The sequence below is a fragment of the Topomyia yanbarensis genome, chromosome 3 (genome assembly GCF_030247195.1).
Source record: "Topomyia yanbarensis strain Yona2022 chromosome 3, ASM3024719v1, whole genome shotgun sequence".
Classification (NCBI taxonomy): Eukaryota; Metazoa; Arthropoda; class Insecta; order Diptera; family Culicidae; genus Topomyia; species Topomyia yanbarensis.
In genome coordinates, this window is record NC_080672.1 from 153,340,150 (window position 1) to 153,355,159 (window position 15,010).

Genomic DNA, 15,010 nt, shown 5'->3' on the forward strand with positions numbered 1-15,010 from the left:
GCCGTGGGCTGAGTATTAAATGTTGAAACCGCAGAGTAATAAACAGAAAAGAAAGGAACCTCTCATTGTTACAACAGACACTTTATACACAGACTAGCGAAGTGTCAAAAAGTGCAGCAGTATAAAGTGTCTGTAATTGTTACTAGCCTGTCGTTCTACGCATAATACTCCCATGTATATACTGCCGCTAAAGCATTATTGTCCCATGTGCATAGGGATTCCCATAACACATGGGACAGTTATGCTTCTAGCGGCAGTATAGGGAATCCCATACAACAAGGGACAAATATGCTTATAACGGCAGTACCGACCTAATATAAGTTTTCTCCAAAAGTTTTCGAGTGTTTTACCCATTTGTAGAAAGCATATTAGGTACCTTTTTCAAACTGGAGTTTATTTCGGATATTTTCTAAGAACAGTTTCCACACAAATGTACCGAACATGCCATAGATAGAAACAATTCAATTAAACAGATACCTAGTTCTTTGTGAGTACTCCGTTTGTTATATACTAGGGAACATTTATTATAAGTCAAATTTAGAAGTGTGGTATTCATTTTGCAGAGTAAAATACAACTATTTGTTCGCCTAACGTGTAGTTCGATTTTTTGTATTTTTTTTTTAAATATTCAAGGTCAAACTACACCTGCTTAAGGCGGTTATGCTTATCGCCATATAAAACACAGTTGCCGTAAACGGACTACTCGACCACGGTGGTATCTTCGCGTACTAAAATTTCAACAATTTCTTCTTCCACATTACCTGGATCTGCTTCTAACGAATCGGTATCGACGTCTGGAAAAAAATATCAGGAAATAACGTTACAAATGAAAATATTTTTAAAGTCACGTTAGTAAAAATAAAAACGAAGGAAATAGTCAAAGAAAAACTGTCATTTCTAATGGAACCACGGTGATTGTTTACTTTAGGTACTTTTTCCCATGTAAGCGGGAATATTTTTTTCTTTGAAAAATATGTTATTTTAGTGTGGCAGATTCACAAAGAGGTCGCAAAAATTTTAATAATTTATTCATGAACTTAAAAAATAAATTGTAGCAACTAACCTTAACAAAAATGTTATTGTGCTCCCGATAGCGAGCTTTTAGGAGAAGCTAGTTTGATGGTTTGGCCGCATAACCGAGTCCAAGGATCCGAAGAGGTGTAAATCCGCTGAGGACCCGGCGGACGATTTTACCAGATGCATTAGAATGGCCACTATACTACCTATAATTGCAAGTCAGTCCCGCATAGATAGGGAATCACATAGAACATGGAACTGACTTGCGATTATGGGTAGTATACTCAAACATAGGGGCTAGGCTACGCCACATCATGGGCAATCGAATGGATCAGATTTGATTGCGCTTCCGACGATCAGTATGCGGCCACCTCGTCCGTCGGATCCTTCCACACAGCTTCACACAAAACCTCACTTTCGAGAGCACTCTGTTAGCAAGGTAAGTTGGTACAGCTTACTTTTTAAGTAGTCGAATAAATTATTAAAATTTTGACTTTCCGCAATTTTTTTATGAAGCTTATCAAATTTTTAAAAGAAAAAATTCCTACTTCCAAGGGAAGAAATACCGAAAGTAAACAATCACCACTATGATAATAAATAAACCACTTACTGTTTCTAAGTTGCAATCGTCGATATTTTTGCTCTTCCCATTCGCTTACGCGCTTACTGCGGTATTCGACAAACTCATCGCGCAACTTGGCACGCTTTTCTAGAAGCTCCTTCGAGGCCCGAGTCATACGAACCCGATCTTTGCTCTCAAATTGTGCGTAATATTTCTTTAAATTTTTGCGAATCTCCTTTTGTTTTTCTTCTGACAGCAGAGTTGGCGGTCGGGGACGCCACAAAAAAAGGATAAAGTTTTTTACGTTAACTCGCTTCAGAATACGACCTTGGAACGACCAGAGATAGTATCCGTGATCTTCCTTGACCTGAAAATAAAGAGAATTGCATCAACGCAAACTTTAACGTTACAAAACAATAGTTGATCAGTGACGAATTGTGTAACTGCACTACGATGTTGTAAAAAATGCGATAATTTTACAACTACAAAAATTGCAAGTAAAAGTTGATCTCGGAGGCAAACTAAGAGAAAATCCGAATTATGTCGATAGTCTCAAATGGGCTCTCCGATTAGAGCAAATATTCAAACCATTTTTACTCACCTTGCCTGAAGTTCCAGTAACAACATAGCGACCAGTTGGATCCCATTCCACTTCAGACGCGCGGTAGTGATCTCCACTCTTCATAATGGTGAAATCGTTCGTGTCGACAAACTCAAATGAACCCACTTGTAGATTTGCTAATACAATAAACTGTCCTCGTGGAGACCAGAACAAGTGACTGCAAGCTTTTTTCTCCATCTTCTTTAGCATTGTTGGTTCTTGACCCTTCTTTGCTTCATAAAAACTAACATTTGCTGACGATGGTTCACCATGAATGATAGAGAACTTTGATCCCACTGGTTCCCATGCAAATGCCAAAATAGTTTCTTTTACTTCTACCGAATCCACTGGAATATCCTTTTCTCGCATATGGAAGATTTCAAAGTTGTAAAACATTCCTAGAAACTTAACGTCAGCATCTTTTTTATCCTTTTTTGATTTTGAATAGCGATCTACTTTGACGCACAAATAGTCTCCGGACTTTTGCCAGTGAATCTTACAATCAGCTACGTTAAACAAATTTTTATTACGGATTTCAATTTTCTTAGGAATTTCCAAAAGAGTGACCCGAGAGGGCGCTTCGATATCCTCGGACATCCAGTAGGCAATAATATTATCCGTCGGAGACCAGCTAAAATTTCGAATACCTTGCACTTTGATGGATTTCATATCCAGTAGATAAAAGGTTGTTGTCTCATACACGTGGATAGCATTATCTCCCATTCGCGCCACATATTTATCATCGTGGGACCACCGAAACATGGACATGTTTGATGAACCATCCGATACAAACGATCGCTTTTCGGTTCCAGTTCGAATGTCCCAGATAACAATTTTTTGACCGTTCGGACCATATGTTACTAAATATTGCTCGCACGGCGAAAAATCCACATATTGCGTGTTGGAATGAGCAAACTTGTTGATCTTGGTGAAATTTGAACCTCCCCAGATGACTACCCCTTGCTTGTGGTACGTCACAATGTAGGTTCCCAATGGAGACCATTTGACGTATGTTTCGGTGAAGCGCTAAAAAGGCCAAATGGAGTAAAACACCAGTTAACTTTAAAAGAAAGTTCTTACTTCGCGAATTAACAGTTCCACCGGTTCAGGCTGAGCATTTTGCCAAAACTGCACCTGTACTGCACCTGGCGTAGCTTCTGCCACTACACAGAACTGATCTTGTGCATCTGGCTCAGTCATGAATGTGTACAGATCATTCTGCACTTTATAGGGCTGCGGTTCTGGCGGATTCCATTCTTTTGGAATATCTGAATACTTTTGAAAGTCGGAAAATAGGTTCACTAACAAAGTATGCGATTTATCCAGGCGGTAATTGTTAAACGTTTTTACCGCCTCTTCGGCCATTTCCGGGCTCTTGAATTCAATAAATGCGTAACCTTTAGTGTTATCATCAGCATCCTTTGGGTAGTGGATGTTTACAATCACTCCGCCTGCGCTCTTGAAAATTTTCTCTAAGACTCCTTGCAGTTTCGGAAAACGAGCAGGGCCAACAACCGGAATATTATCCACCACGATAACGTTTTCTACACCGTCGGATTCGCATGGTTTACGCTTAAGAAAATCACCCAGTAGTTCTGGAATAAATTTTTGATTATTTTCTAATATAATGGTAACTTATGAACACATATTAGGTCTGTTCCAGTACCAGGAGAAAATCGTTCCTGTACTCTTCTTCTTTTTTCTTCTTCTGGTAGCAAACCGGAGTAAAAAGGAGCAAAAATTTTTTGCTTTGCTATTATTATAAAGATCCGATTTTGTTCATGGCACATAACAAAAATAAAACGATATTCTAGTTGCAGTTGAAAATTACAAAATCCAACCAGCGACAATCCTATTTTCTCTTTTTCTACGCAAGGGAATATTATCGGAATAATAGTGTGCATTATTCGTATAATGATGCGTACTACTTTCGACGTGGTGGATTAGCACTAAACGAGAGAAGATTGTAGTTGGTTGGTTTCCAAGTTTTCAACTGTAATGATAATACTAACCCTCGTCAGTAACGTCATCGACAAAAGCATCTGGATCTTCGAAATTGGGTTCTTCATCGAAGTTTGAATCATCGGCCCCATCACTGTCGTAGTTGTCGCCTTTCTTTTTGGCCATTGTACCTTGATTTGCAACCTAAACGTCTTAAACAGGTAAAAAACAAATTAAAGTCCACCGCCACCGTACTCTAAACCTATTGACACTTATACCGGAAAGAAGTGGCAAGTAATGTTGGCACTCCTGCCAACTACACGGTAAATCAAAAATGCTCTAAATTTCAGTTTTTCCGAGCCCATCCCACTTGGAAAAAAATCTTAGTCGGCAGAAATCAGCCAGAATTCGGACAGCTGTCGAAATTTTCAAAATGGTGCTACCACCCAGTTAAGCTCAGCCGGAAATGAACCGGAATTCTGGCTGGTTCCAGTTCGTATTCCGGCTCCAGTGACACAACCGATTCTAGTTAGAATCGGTTGTTGCACTGGAGCCGGAATACGAACTGGAACCAGCCAGAATTCCAGTTCATTTCCGGCTGAACTTTACTGGGCACCCGGTCAAACTACCCGAATAGAAATGCACAACAGTATTACAGCATTTTTTATTGTTACATTACAACGAAAAACAATGTTATTCAGGTTTTTGCTGGTGGCTGCGTTTTTAAATGCGCACTCTATTTTGACAAGTCGTCTGTACAGTGTCAACTATGACAACTCGTCAGCAGTGTCAATTTTGATAAGCGGTCTCATCAGCCTTGAGTTTCATGGCTATCATATATCCTGCTTTATTTATAAGCAGATTCTCAGCTTTTGGAAAGTGTCGAGAGAATTATGCGATTAGAACCTCTGCTCTTACCTAAATTCATCACACATGAAATGACTAATAATAGCACATGAAACTTGCTTTTAAACCACCCGGAAAAGCATCTTTAACGATACAGTACCTAAAAGAAGACCTAAACAATGATTGTTCGCATCTGATTTTGGATACAAATTTGTAGCAAAATTGAGAACCAAGAATTGACAATTGTTAGCTACAGCTGCAGCTGCGTTTACCGAAGAAATTGGTTGCAATCCACCTGACTTATTAGTTTCGACTAGATTGAGTATCGCTGATTGGTTTTCCTCCATATAAAAATCGCCCAATTACATTATAAGACTGATTAATTGCCTTATTGGTCGACCGATTTTTGTATGCCGTTTGCGAGTAGCATTAGTTTTGAATAGCAGATGTTCTGTATCCATATTTCGAGTTGAGTGCCGCTGTTGAATGGGACTACAGTTGATTGTGCGGATCCGTACCGAAATCAGTTTAGTTTTTCAACTGAAAAACAATATTTTTATTTGACGTTCAATTTTAGTTGAGAGCAGAAGTGAACGCCTACCGCGATCAAAAAATTGAATCTAAAGCACGGTTTGTCAAATTTGACAAGACTGTTGGTTTGTCAAAATTGACATTGGACGGAGGACTTGTCAAAGTGGGGTGCGCATTTGGGGACGCAGCCACCAACAAAAAGCTGAATTCAGCTTTTTGTTGGTGGCTGCGTCCTCAAATGCGCACCCCACTTTGACAAGTCCTCCGTCCAATATCAATTTTGACAAATCAACAGTCTTGTCAAATTTGACAAAACGTGCTTTAGATTCAAATTTTTGATCGCGGTAGGCGTTCACTTCTGCTCTCAACTAAAATTGAACGTCAAATAAATATTGTTTTTCAGTTGAAAAACTAAACTGATTTCGGTACGGATTCGCACAGTTAACTGTAGTTCCATTCAACAGCGGCACTCAACTCGAAATATGGATACAGAACATCTGCTATTCAAAACTATTAGCTACTCGCAATCGGCATACAAAAATCGGTCGACCATTAATTTTGCTACAAATTTGTATCCAAAATCAGATGCGAACAAACATTGTTTAGGTCTACTTTTAGGTACTGTATCGTTAAAGATGCTTTTCCTGGTGGTTTAAAAGCAAGTTTCATGTGCTATTATTAGTCATTTCATGTGTGATGAATTTAGGTAAGAGCAGAGGTTCTAATCGCATAATTCTCTCGACACTTTCCAAAAGCTGAGAATCTGCTTATAAATAAAGAAGGATATATGATAGCCATGAAACTCAAGGCTGATGAGACCGCTTGTCAAAATTGACACTGCTGACGAGTTGTCAAAGTTGACACTGTACAGACGACTTGTCAAAATAGAGTGCGCATTTAAAAACGCAGCCACCAGCAAAAAGCTGAATTCTGAAAAATTTACAATGGAAATATAATCACATTTGTTGTTTCTACATCCAATTTCATTGTAAACCCGATTTTTACATGGAAAAAGGGGGGTCGTTAAGGGATGTAACAATGAAAAAATTGATCTTTTCCCATGCATTCTGAAATCAAAAACATCGATTTACATTGTTTTTCCGTTGTAGATTTTGGAGGCATGAAGGACTGCGTCATAAGTATATATTGATGTTAAGTTGTTGTTAACAAATAAAACCAACGACACGACCTGAAACTCAATGAAATATAGCGAAGAAAAAGGGTCCGAGTCATTTACTGCCAGTTACCAGTATATTGAGTGACCCCTTGATTCGAACGAAAAAATTATTTCTTCAGCAACACTTCTTTTGTTTATTGATTTTCAGTTGCTGTATAGCAACCATGTTATTTGCACAATACCAGTCCAGTAACTAACTTGAAAAACAAATTTCATAAGAAACGGACTCTGAACGGGTTATCGGCATTGTACGACCTTTCGTTGTCCTCCGTATGAGGAACCTGCAACGGTTGCTTTTGTCTGCCAGATTTCCAGTTTCAGAACACAAAAAAAACAAATTTCAATCGTCTTTTATAATTCGAAGCAGTTTTTCATAAAATTCTCGATTTATTTATTTAAAAATCTGTTCTCCGTGATAACCAGAACTGCCATTGAATGAACTTGGGTCGCGTTAAGCCGAGCTCCAGCAGCTCCGAAAGTGAGCATTCGAACGACGAAATTTGGGACGATACGCTCATCATTCGCAAGTACGACGAATCGTTAACAATGGTCAGAGAGGAGGTTGCCATGCGATTGGCCATGAAAACTAACAAAAAGGTAACATCCAAGGCCAACCGGAGCAAACTACGAGTGAGGAAGTTAAACCGGGGCTGCCAGGTAAACCTCCCGCAGATGAAGGTACTGCGACCGAGAAAGGTTCCGTTGAAATGGGAAGCAAGCCGGTGTTCAAGATCGGCGATTACTGCCGAGCCACCTACGACGATGGCGTAGATTATAAAGCCAAAATTTTGGCAATGTCAAAGGACGGCAGCACACTGCTTCGCTATGTGGGCTACAATAACGACCAGACTGTGGCGGCAGACAGCTTGGTGCCATCGTGGGGACGCAAGGCACGTCGCAAGCAGCGTGAGGATGCAGCAGAACTAGCCTTTGAAGAATCACCAACGGAAGGAAGTTAGCGACGATGAGGAGAAGTTGACTAAGAAAGCTAGCAACATTAGGATTAACTACAGTCCTAGCTTCCGAATGCCTATGGCTGGATCAGCAGCGTCGGCGGCTGCTAGCTCCGGTGCTGGGATGTGAATGGGAGCCTCATTTGTGGTACCACCGCCACCGCCGATGCTAGATAATGATGATGTCGAGTCGGAGAATCTTTCCGCTATGCTCATATCCTGGTACATTAGCGGCTACTACACCGGTCTGTATCACGGGCAGAAGATGTCTCAGAAACGGGTCCGGCCGACCTAGAGTAGTGGCAGATAGTTGTTTTTAAGGTATTCTCATTGACTTACGTTATTTTTAGCAGGTAAGGTTTTTTTTCTCATCTGAACTGAATTTGAATTGAGCCTTTTTTGAATAAATCGCCCTATGTTTCAAAAGTTAAAGTTAAATAAAATAAAGAAAAACTGTAATCCTTCAAAGTATCCATCACTCGAGCTTCAGCGCAACAAGGTAATGAAGTAAAAATTCTCTATTGTATGTAAAACTTAAACCTATGTTATTGTTTTCAGAAAAAGAAACCAAGGAAGGATAATGTCCGCTCTCGTTCCGTTAGTCGAGGAAGCAGCTCTGGTGCTAGATATACTGTACTCCGGAAATCTACTTTTATTTCAGTTTCTCACCCGGCTAGCGTAAGGCGCTTATCTTTCTGTTGTTCCAAAATGGAAAGGAATAATTAATATTAAATGCTCCAAGTTTGTATTTTATTAGAAATTTGGAAATACACGAAAGAACTAATCATGCCCAAATTTATTTTTCGACCTTATAAATGCATAGGAAACAAAATTCTTCCATCGAAAATTGGTAACGATAGATTTTTTTCGAAATGTATGCAGCAGGACTTTCCTTTTTGCCTTCCTTAACCTTTTAGCTTGAGTTGCAGCTTCTACCTCGATGGGTGCTGGCTTCACGAAAGGTCTTCGCGGTATTTTTCCAGCTTATACTTTTTAATGATTCCGGAATCTGCAAAAACAAAAATTGATCAGTTTCCATTTGCCCTTACCATGGTTCTAAAACATGCTACATATTACCTTGACACCAGCTTTGGTTTGATGCGTTTCCACTCAAGTAGTTGCACACATCGTCTCGGTCAAACCATTTGGAATTTGATTCGGTATCCTGAATGGAATCAGAATGGATTTTAGTTCAAATGCAACAACTGATTCCGAAACCGATTGAGTCGTAATCGGTGATTGCATTTGAGCTAAAAACCAACTCTACTCTACTCAGAATTCCGAACCGTTTCCAGAATGAGTTTAACTGGGGTCGTGTTAAGCATGTGAACGTAATCGATAGATGTATTCATTTTCTCAGTTTGTCCGTAGCGAATCGGTATACTAGCGGCTGGCAAAACTGTTCCTCGTTGCCGCGTTATCGCCTAGGATTTATTGCCATGGGGAGAATTCAGCACAAACTTTTGAACCTTCCTTAACTGATGTACTAGGAAAATGCCCATGTTCTCGTTAACTATTACAGCTAACAGGGTATTTTTCTTTATTTTGTCACCAAACTCTTTGCTGCAGATTTCTCAATTTGTTGAAATTGATGACGAGCGGTAACTGCCTTGTTTAGTAATGTGGCCACTGGAGATAATAAATGGACATAAAATCAAATTGTTTGAATAATGTTTACTACTTACCGCTAATTTACCGTGCCGAACGCAAACAGGCTAAACAGTAGACACGATTCACATAAGGTAGACTGATTTTTCGTGAATTTAACAGAATTTCTAATGGGGCTTAATAAAGCGGCGAAATATTTTTCATTGTTTATAAAACCCTGCGTAACCAAGGGTTGCAACAGTAAGAAAACGGTTGTTAGAGAAAAATAACAAAAGATTTTTAAGTGCTGCTAGTCTTATATATTTTGCAACCAAATATCGAATTTGACAGTACCAGTTACCACAGTCACTGAGGGATAGTCAGATTTTCGATACAGTATTGAAATGCAAGTGTCTAGTCGTGTCGTTGATAAAACTGTTGTAAATTCAACGTTTCTACGATCAATTTCGATATTATTTTCTGTTCAGGTAACGATGCTGAATCTGGATAAAGACTCGACACGCCAATCGTTTGTTTTCCATTTATCTGTCAGTGTCATTCCAATCGAGCACGAGACCTGTCAATGGCCCTCGTTCCAGAAGCGATTTTCTTCGGATTGTGTGCTTTTGACAAATCTCGTGGTTGATTGGAATGACACTTACTGATAAATAATAAGAATAAGATAGAGATGGCGAGTCTTTATCCAGAGGGATTCAGCGTCTTTAGGTCAAACCATTATTCGGAATTTGATTCGGAATTCTGAATGGAGTCAGTATTGAGATATCTGAGGTTTAAAATACGCACACTGAGATCTTGCATTTTTATACTACCGCCCACCCCTTAAGCCCAGAAGCGGTTTGTTTTCCTCCCATTCCGCCGTGTAAACGATTTGTTTTCCTCCCAATTCAAACGTCAAAACGGCACAATACCAACGCAGCTGGATAAGTCAATTGCACAGTTCCCACCAAATCGAACTGCACACCGATTTTTCCAATTAATCGATTAGTAGCTAATCGATTATTTTTTACATCGAAATCGATTAAAACCAAGAAATAATCGATTAATCGAAGTAATCGATTAGTTTAAAAGTTTTACTGAGAGCAGTCCCAGAAATCAAAAACGTCCATCTCGAGCGTTAAAGTTGTGTAAAAGTTAGCGTCTTATTTGAAAGTGAAAGGAATATCACTGTCAGGTGCGCTAGTGAACTTGATTGAATTCGGAGCTGATCGCATAGAGATTAAAAAAAAACAATAAGCTAGTAGCGATATGATGATACGGCAGCGCTACTGTTTTAACGGATGTTCATTCAATTGTTTACACAAATATTAAAAACTTATTTATACGAACATGAATGTTTTCTGTAGCTAGGATATTGTTATTGTTGAGTGATTGTGATTATGACGATCGTATTGAATTCGGTATATAGTAGAATTTCGGCGAATGGCTGACACTGGCTTCAGGATTTTGTTATTGTTGAGTGATTGTGATTATGACGATCGCATTGAATTCGGTATATAGTAGAATTTCGGCGAATGGCTGACACTGGCTTCACAATATTCTGCCCAGGGCCGTCTTTATACTATTCGGGGGTCCTGGGCACTATTGAGCTAAGAAGCCCCTTTTATTGAATAGGTAAAAAAACTGTCGAGAATGAGTATGATCCAAAACTGATTCCCAGCATTAAGGAACCACTTCTATCTTATGGCATGCTGAGACACTCTTTCATGTTTGACCCAAATCAGTCAACCGCGTTGAACATATTTAACAAAATATGTGGTATTCAAAATATATGGATAACAAAGACTATTCTAGATTTTCACAACCTGGTGTTGCTGATGTCCAAATATCGTCTAAAAAGAAAGATAATCTGAGTGCATCTTAAAAAGATATTTGTTTTCCTGACCGATCTGACCGGTAGTGGCAAACGGCCAAACACACTATATGCGATGGTGGGAGTTCAAACTCGGGTGAGCCGCGTACCAACTACGCTATAGTCTTCCCAGACGGTGTAATCTGAGCATCCAACCAGTATTCCACGTCGTTTACAGATAGCCGAATGTTATATACTAATAACAGTATCCCTATTCAACAAACTGTTGTGTCGAAGACAGCCATAACATGATCACTATTCGATATTAGAAGAAGTCAATACTGTAGTTGTCGCGTAAAGTTTGTTTAAAATTACTTTTAAAACGAAACATAAAAATTACTCGAATCTATCAGTATGATCGGTATCATTCCCTTCAATGCCAGTCATGTAAAACAGTCGGAATATAAGAGATGCCGAGGTTTTGAATTTAGCAAGGGAAGCTGAATTAAATACATTTTATTTGAGAACTACAAGAATATTTTGCTTGTGTGAAGCATACTTTCAATATTTATAAAAATATTTATGCTACCAAATGACCAAGGTTCTTCAAATATCCTCAAAATGCACGCACATTTGTCAAGACCTATTTAGTCAAATCTAGGGTAAAGCTAGGGTAGATACGTGAAGACCCTTTTACAAGGGCTCTATTTAACTTCTTTTTTGGGATTTCACGAACGTTTACCTTCATGACGGCTTTTTGTACGGCAGCGTTGTAGTAGTGGTTCTGTACCAGTCTAAGACTGACCGGGCAGAGTGAAACATGCCAAATCCGTCCAAAAAGTGTCGAGTGGATTCCAAATCAAATGTAACAACCGATTCTGAGTCGGAATCGGTTGTTGCATTTGATATGGAATCCATACTGACTCCATTCAGGATTCCGAATCAAATTCCGTATGGTTTGACCGGGTTATACACAGACTAGCGAAGTGTCAAAAAATGCAGCCAGACGGACTGTCAAAAAGTGCAGCCAAATGAGCACGAGGGCACAGAGAACAGACATCCATGATCGAACAAAAATATTAAAAAAAACGTGTGTGAACATTTGAAATAATATACGATAAACACTAGCGCCGCCACACCAACTATCCGTCAAATCCATTCCGGAATCGGTTCGAAATCCTGAATGGATTCAGTATGGATTCCAAATCAAATGCAACAACCGATTCTGAGTCGGAATTGGTTATTGCATTTGATTTGGAATCCATACTGACTCCATTCAGAAATCCGAACCGGTTCCGGAATGAGTTTAACTGAGAAGAAAACAACCGATTCTGACTCAAACTTTTGATGCAGCTGGAATTCATGCTGAAAGTCCGAACCGGTTCCGGTTTGACTGGGTAGAGGAATAAACGCTGTCAATTCTGTTGAACTCAGCCACAAAAAAAAACATGACGACAGTAGCGCACCTTGTTTGTATATCCCAACTACCTTTGAAACCATTAGAGATTTTACACAAGTTGAATACTGAAGATGGACGTCTGTTTTCTGTGATGGGGTTTTGAGACGGGAAATGCAAGAGGAAGCCCATGCAAAGCTTATGGGAGCTTTCGTGATGCCAGTTTACATTCATGGTTGCTCGTTTTACAGTTTTTCTCTCCGCTAGTTTGTTATATAAAGTGTCTGTAGTCACGATCAGTTCCAGACAGTGCTACACAGTCACCAAATGTTCTGGCAGAGACGGCTCTGCTCTAGGGGCAGATCACTCTAAGAATGTATAAAAAATTTGCATCAAATTGAAAAAAATGCATTTAATTTCCATTTTTGCATCAGCTTTGCACTGCCTCGCAGAAAAGTTTGTTTAACAAACGTCCTACGCTGATCCACTTTGTTCGACGTTTTGTTAAATGTAGGGCTAGTTTTTCTGTAGGGTTTTGACGTCTTACACGCGATGCAAACAACATAGCACGCAACGCAAAATACATTATGAATTTCTATTTTGATGGAAATAAATGCATTTAATTTCGCTGATTTTTAAAAATGCATCACAAGTGATCTGCCCCTAGGCTCTGCTAGATCTCTGTCAGTCTTGGTTTGGCAGCCCTGTCAGATTTCTGCGCACATCCTGTCGGGAACCGAGCTAAACCCTGGCATAACTCGGACATAAACTGTGCAAAGATCCTGGCAATTCCTACCTTGTAGAATTTAGCACGAATCGAGCAAAACATCTGACAAAGATGTGGCAGGTAGCGTACAGAGATCTTGGCCGTACATTCCTGGCTGGATTCTGGATAAAAGTTAGCAGCATCGGTTGGTTTAACCGCTTCTGTCAGAAACGACCCACTGAGACGTCCAAAAAATTGTTTCAAAATCGTTCAACACGGGTCCAACGATGGACGTTTGGTGAGCAGTTATTTGGACGTTGTCCAAATTGGTCCAACGAACGTCCTTTATTGGACTATTTTGAAACCAACCGTTCTTAGAGGGGATTGTTACATTTGAGCGAATTCGTTGCCAGAATGCTCGCACAAATCGCGCAAAATGCTCGCAGAAACTTTGCCAACATCAATTTCGCTTTGCGCAACATTTGCTAACTTTCTGCTTGCCAGGCTAACCGGGCGGTTGTTGCATTTGAGCAAGGATGCCATTATGCACAGCCAGAGTTTTGTGCAGCTTCCCAGTAAAATTCAGCCGGAAATGAACGGGAATTCTGGCTGATTCCAGTTCGCATTCCGGCTCTAGTGACACAACCGATTCTAGTTAGAATCGGTTGTATCACTGGAGCCGGAATACGAACTGGAACCATCCGGAATTCCGGTTCATTTCCAGCTGAGCTTAACTGGGTTCCACAGACAAAAAGACAAACCTCTCATTCCGCCAGATTTTTCAATTATAGGAGTGTTTGCACATACATTTTGGAAATTTGGGGAATATTTTCCCAAATTTAATAAAAATCCATTGATAGGTCGATGACTTTGAGGTCGCAGTTAACTGATAAATTTTGCCAGACATTTTTGGTTGATCTTTCTTTGAAAAATATTGGAATCCATGCATTTGAGTACTTATTTGAGTAATCCGTTCGTCCACAATTTTTCTTGGCATTATTAATGTTTGTGGCACATATTGAATATGACACAAGCATTAAAGCGGCCAGGCCAACTGTGCAGCGTACAAAATAAAGATGATTCAAAATTATACGGCAATCAAATTATTCATTCAATGAATAATTTAACCAACGGATTATTTTGAACCTTGAATAAGGATGAATCGTGGACAACTGTACACAACCGTTTCAATTTGATGGGGGTTTGATAAATCGTTGGGAGTGACTTTGCTAAGAGGGTTAATTTCACTCTTTCGATCCTAGGTTCCTGGGATGGGACAGAAGTATTTAGCCCTGCCCTGACTAATGAGCCAGTGTTATAACGCCCTTACTCGCAATCTGAAACAATAGAGAAAATTGGCGAAATCGGTTAATTGGTAGTAATATAAACAAAAAACGCATAATAAATACAAACCAACAGACAACTCACCTTCGACAAAAATCCATACAGGACTTCTATGTCCTAATAGGCAGTGCAGGATCATGGAAACAGAAACCTTCCGGGTTCGTTGAGCGTTGACCGAAAACACAAATAACTGTACCGTATATTTCACAATAGGCCAAACCGATACTAAAAATCAACTGAGAAGTCATTACTATTTCTATTTCGAGTCTAGTCTAGTCTACACATACACATGTAGGGATCCTTGAAAATTGCAGACGTTCGTCCACAATTTTTCTTGGCATTATTAATGTTTGTGGCACATATTGTATATGACACAAGCATTAAAACGACCAGGCCAACTGTGCAGCGTACAAAATAAAGATGATTCAAAATTATACGGCAATCAAATTAATAATTTAATTAACGGATTAATTTAAACCTTGAATCAGAGATGCCAGATTTGAAGGTTTGTCTTCATTTTGAAGACATTTGAAATGTTG

The 15,010-nt window shown here is 39.4% G+C and overlaps 1 protein-coding gene and 1 pseudogene across 1 annotated transcript; one reads left to right on the top strand and one right to left on the bottom strand.

Moving 5' to 3' along the window:
* Positions 1 to 465: 465 nt before the first annotated feature.
* LOC131689971 (eukaryotic translation initiation factor 3 subunit B) lies at positions 466 to 4,427 on the bottom strand. The gene is made up of 5 exons (XM_058975393.1): positions 4,193 to 4,427; positions 3,261 to 3,775; positions 2,181 to 3,206; positions 1,628 to 1,946; positions 466 to 794 (listed from the first exon to the last, which is right to left on the bottom strand). Exons 1-5 carry the CDS (start codon positions 4,305 to 4,307, stop codon positions 700 to 702), a joined length of 2,070 nt encoding a protein of 689 aa, XP_058831376.1. The 5' UTR covers positions 4,308 to 4,427; the 3' UTR covers positions 466 to 699.
* A 2,486-nt stretch (positions 4,428 to 6,913) lies between these two features.
* On the top strand, positions 6,914 to 8,509 carry LOC131692156 (survival motor neuron protein-like; annotated as a pseudogene).
* The last annotated feature ends 6,501 nt before the right edge of the window (positions 8,510 to 15,010 follow it).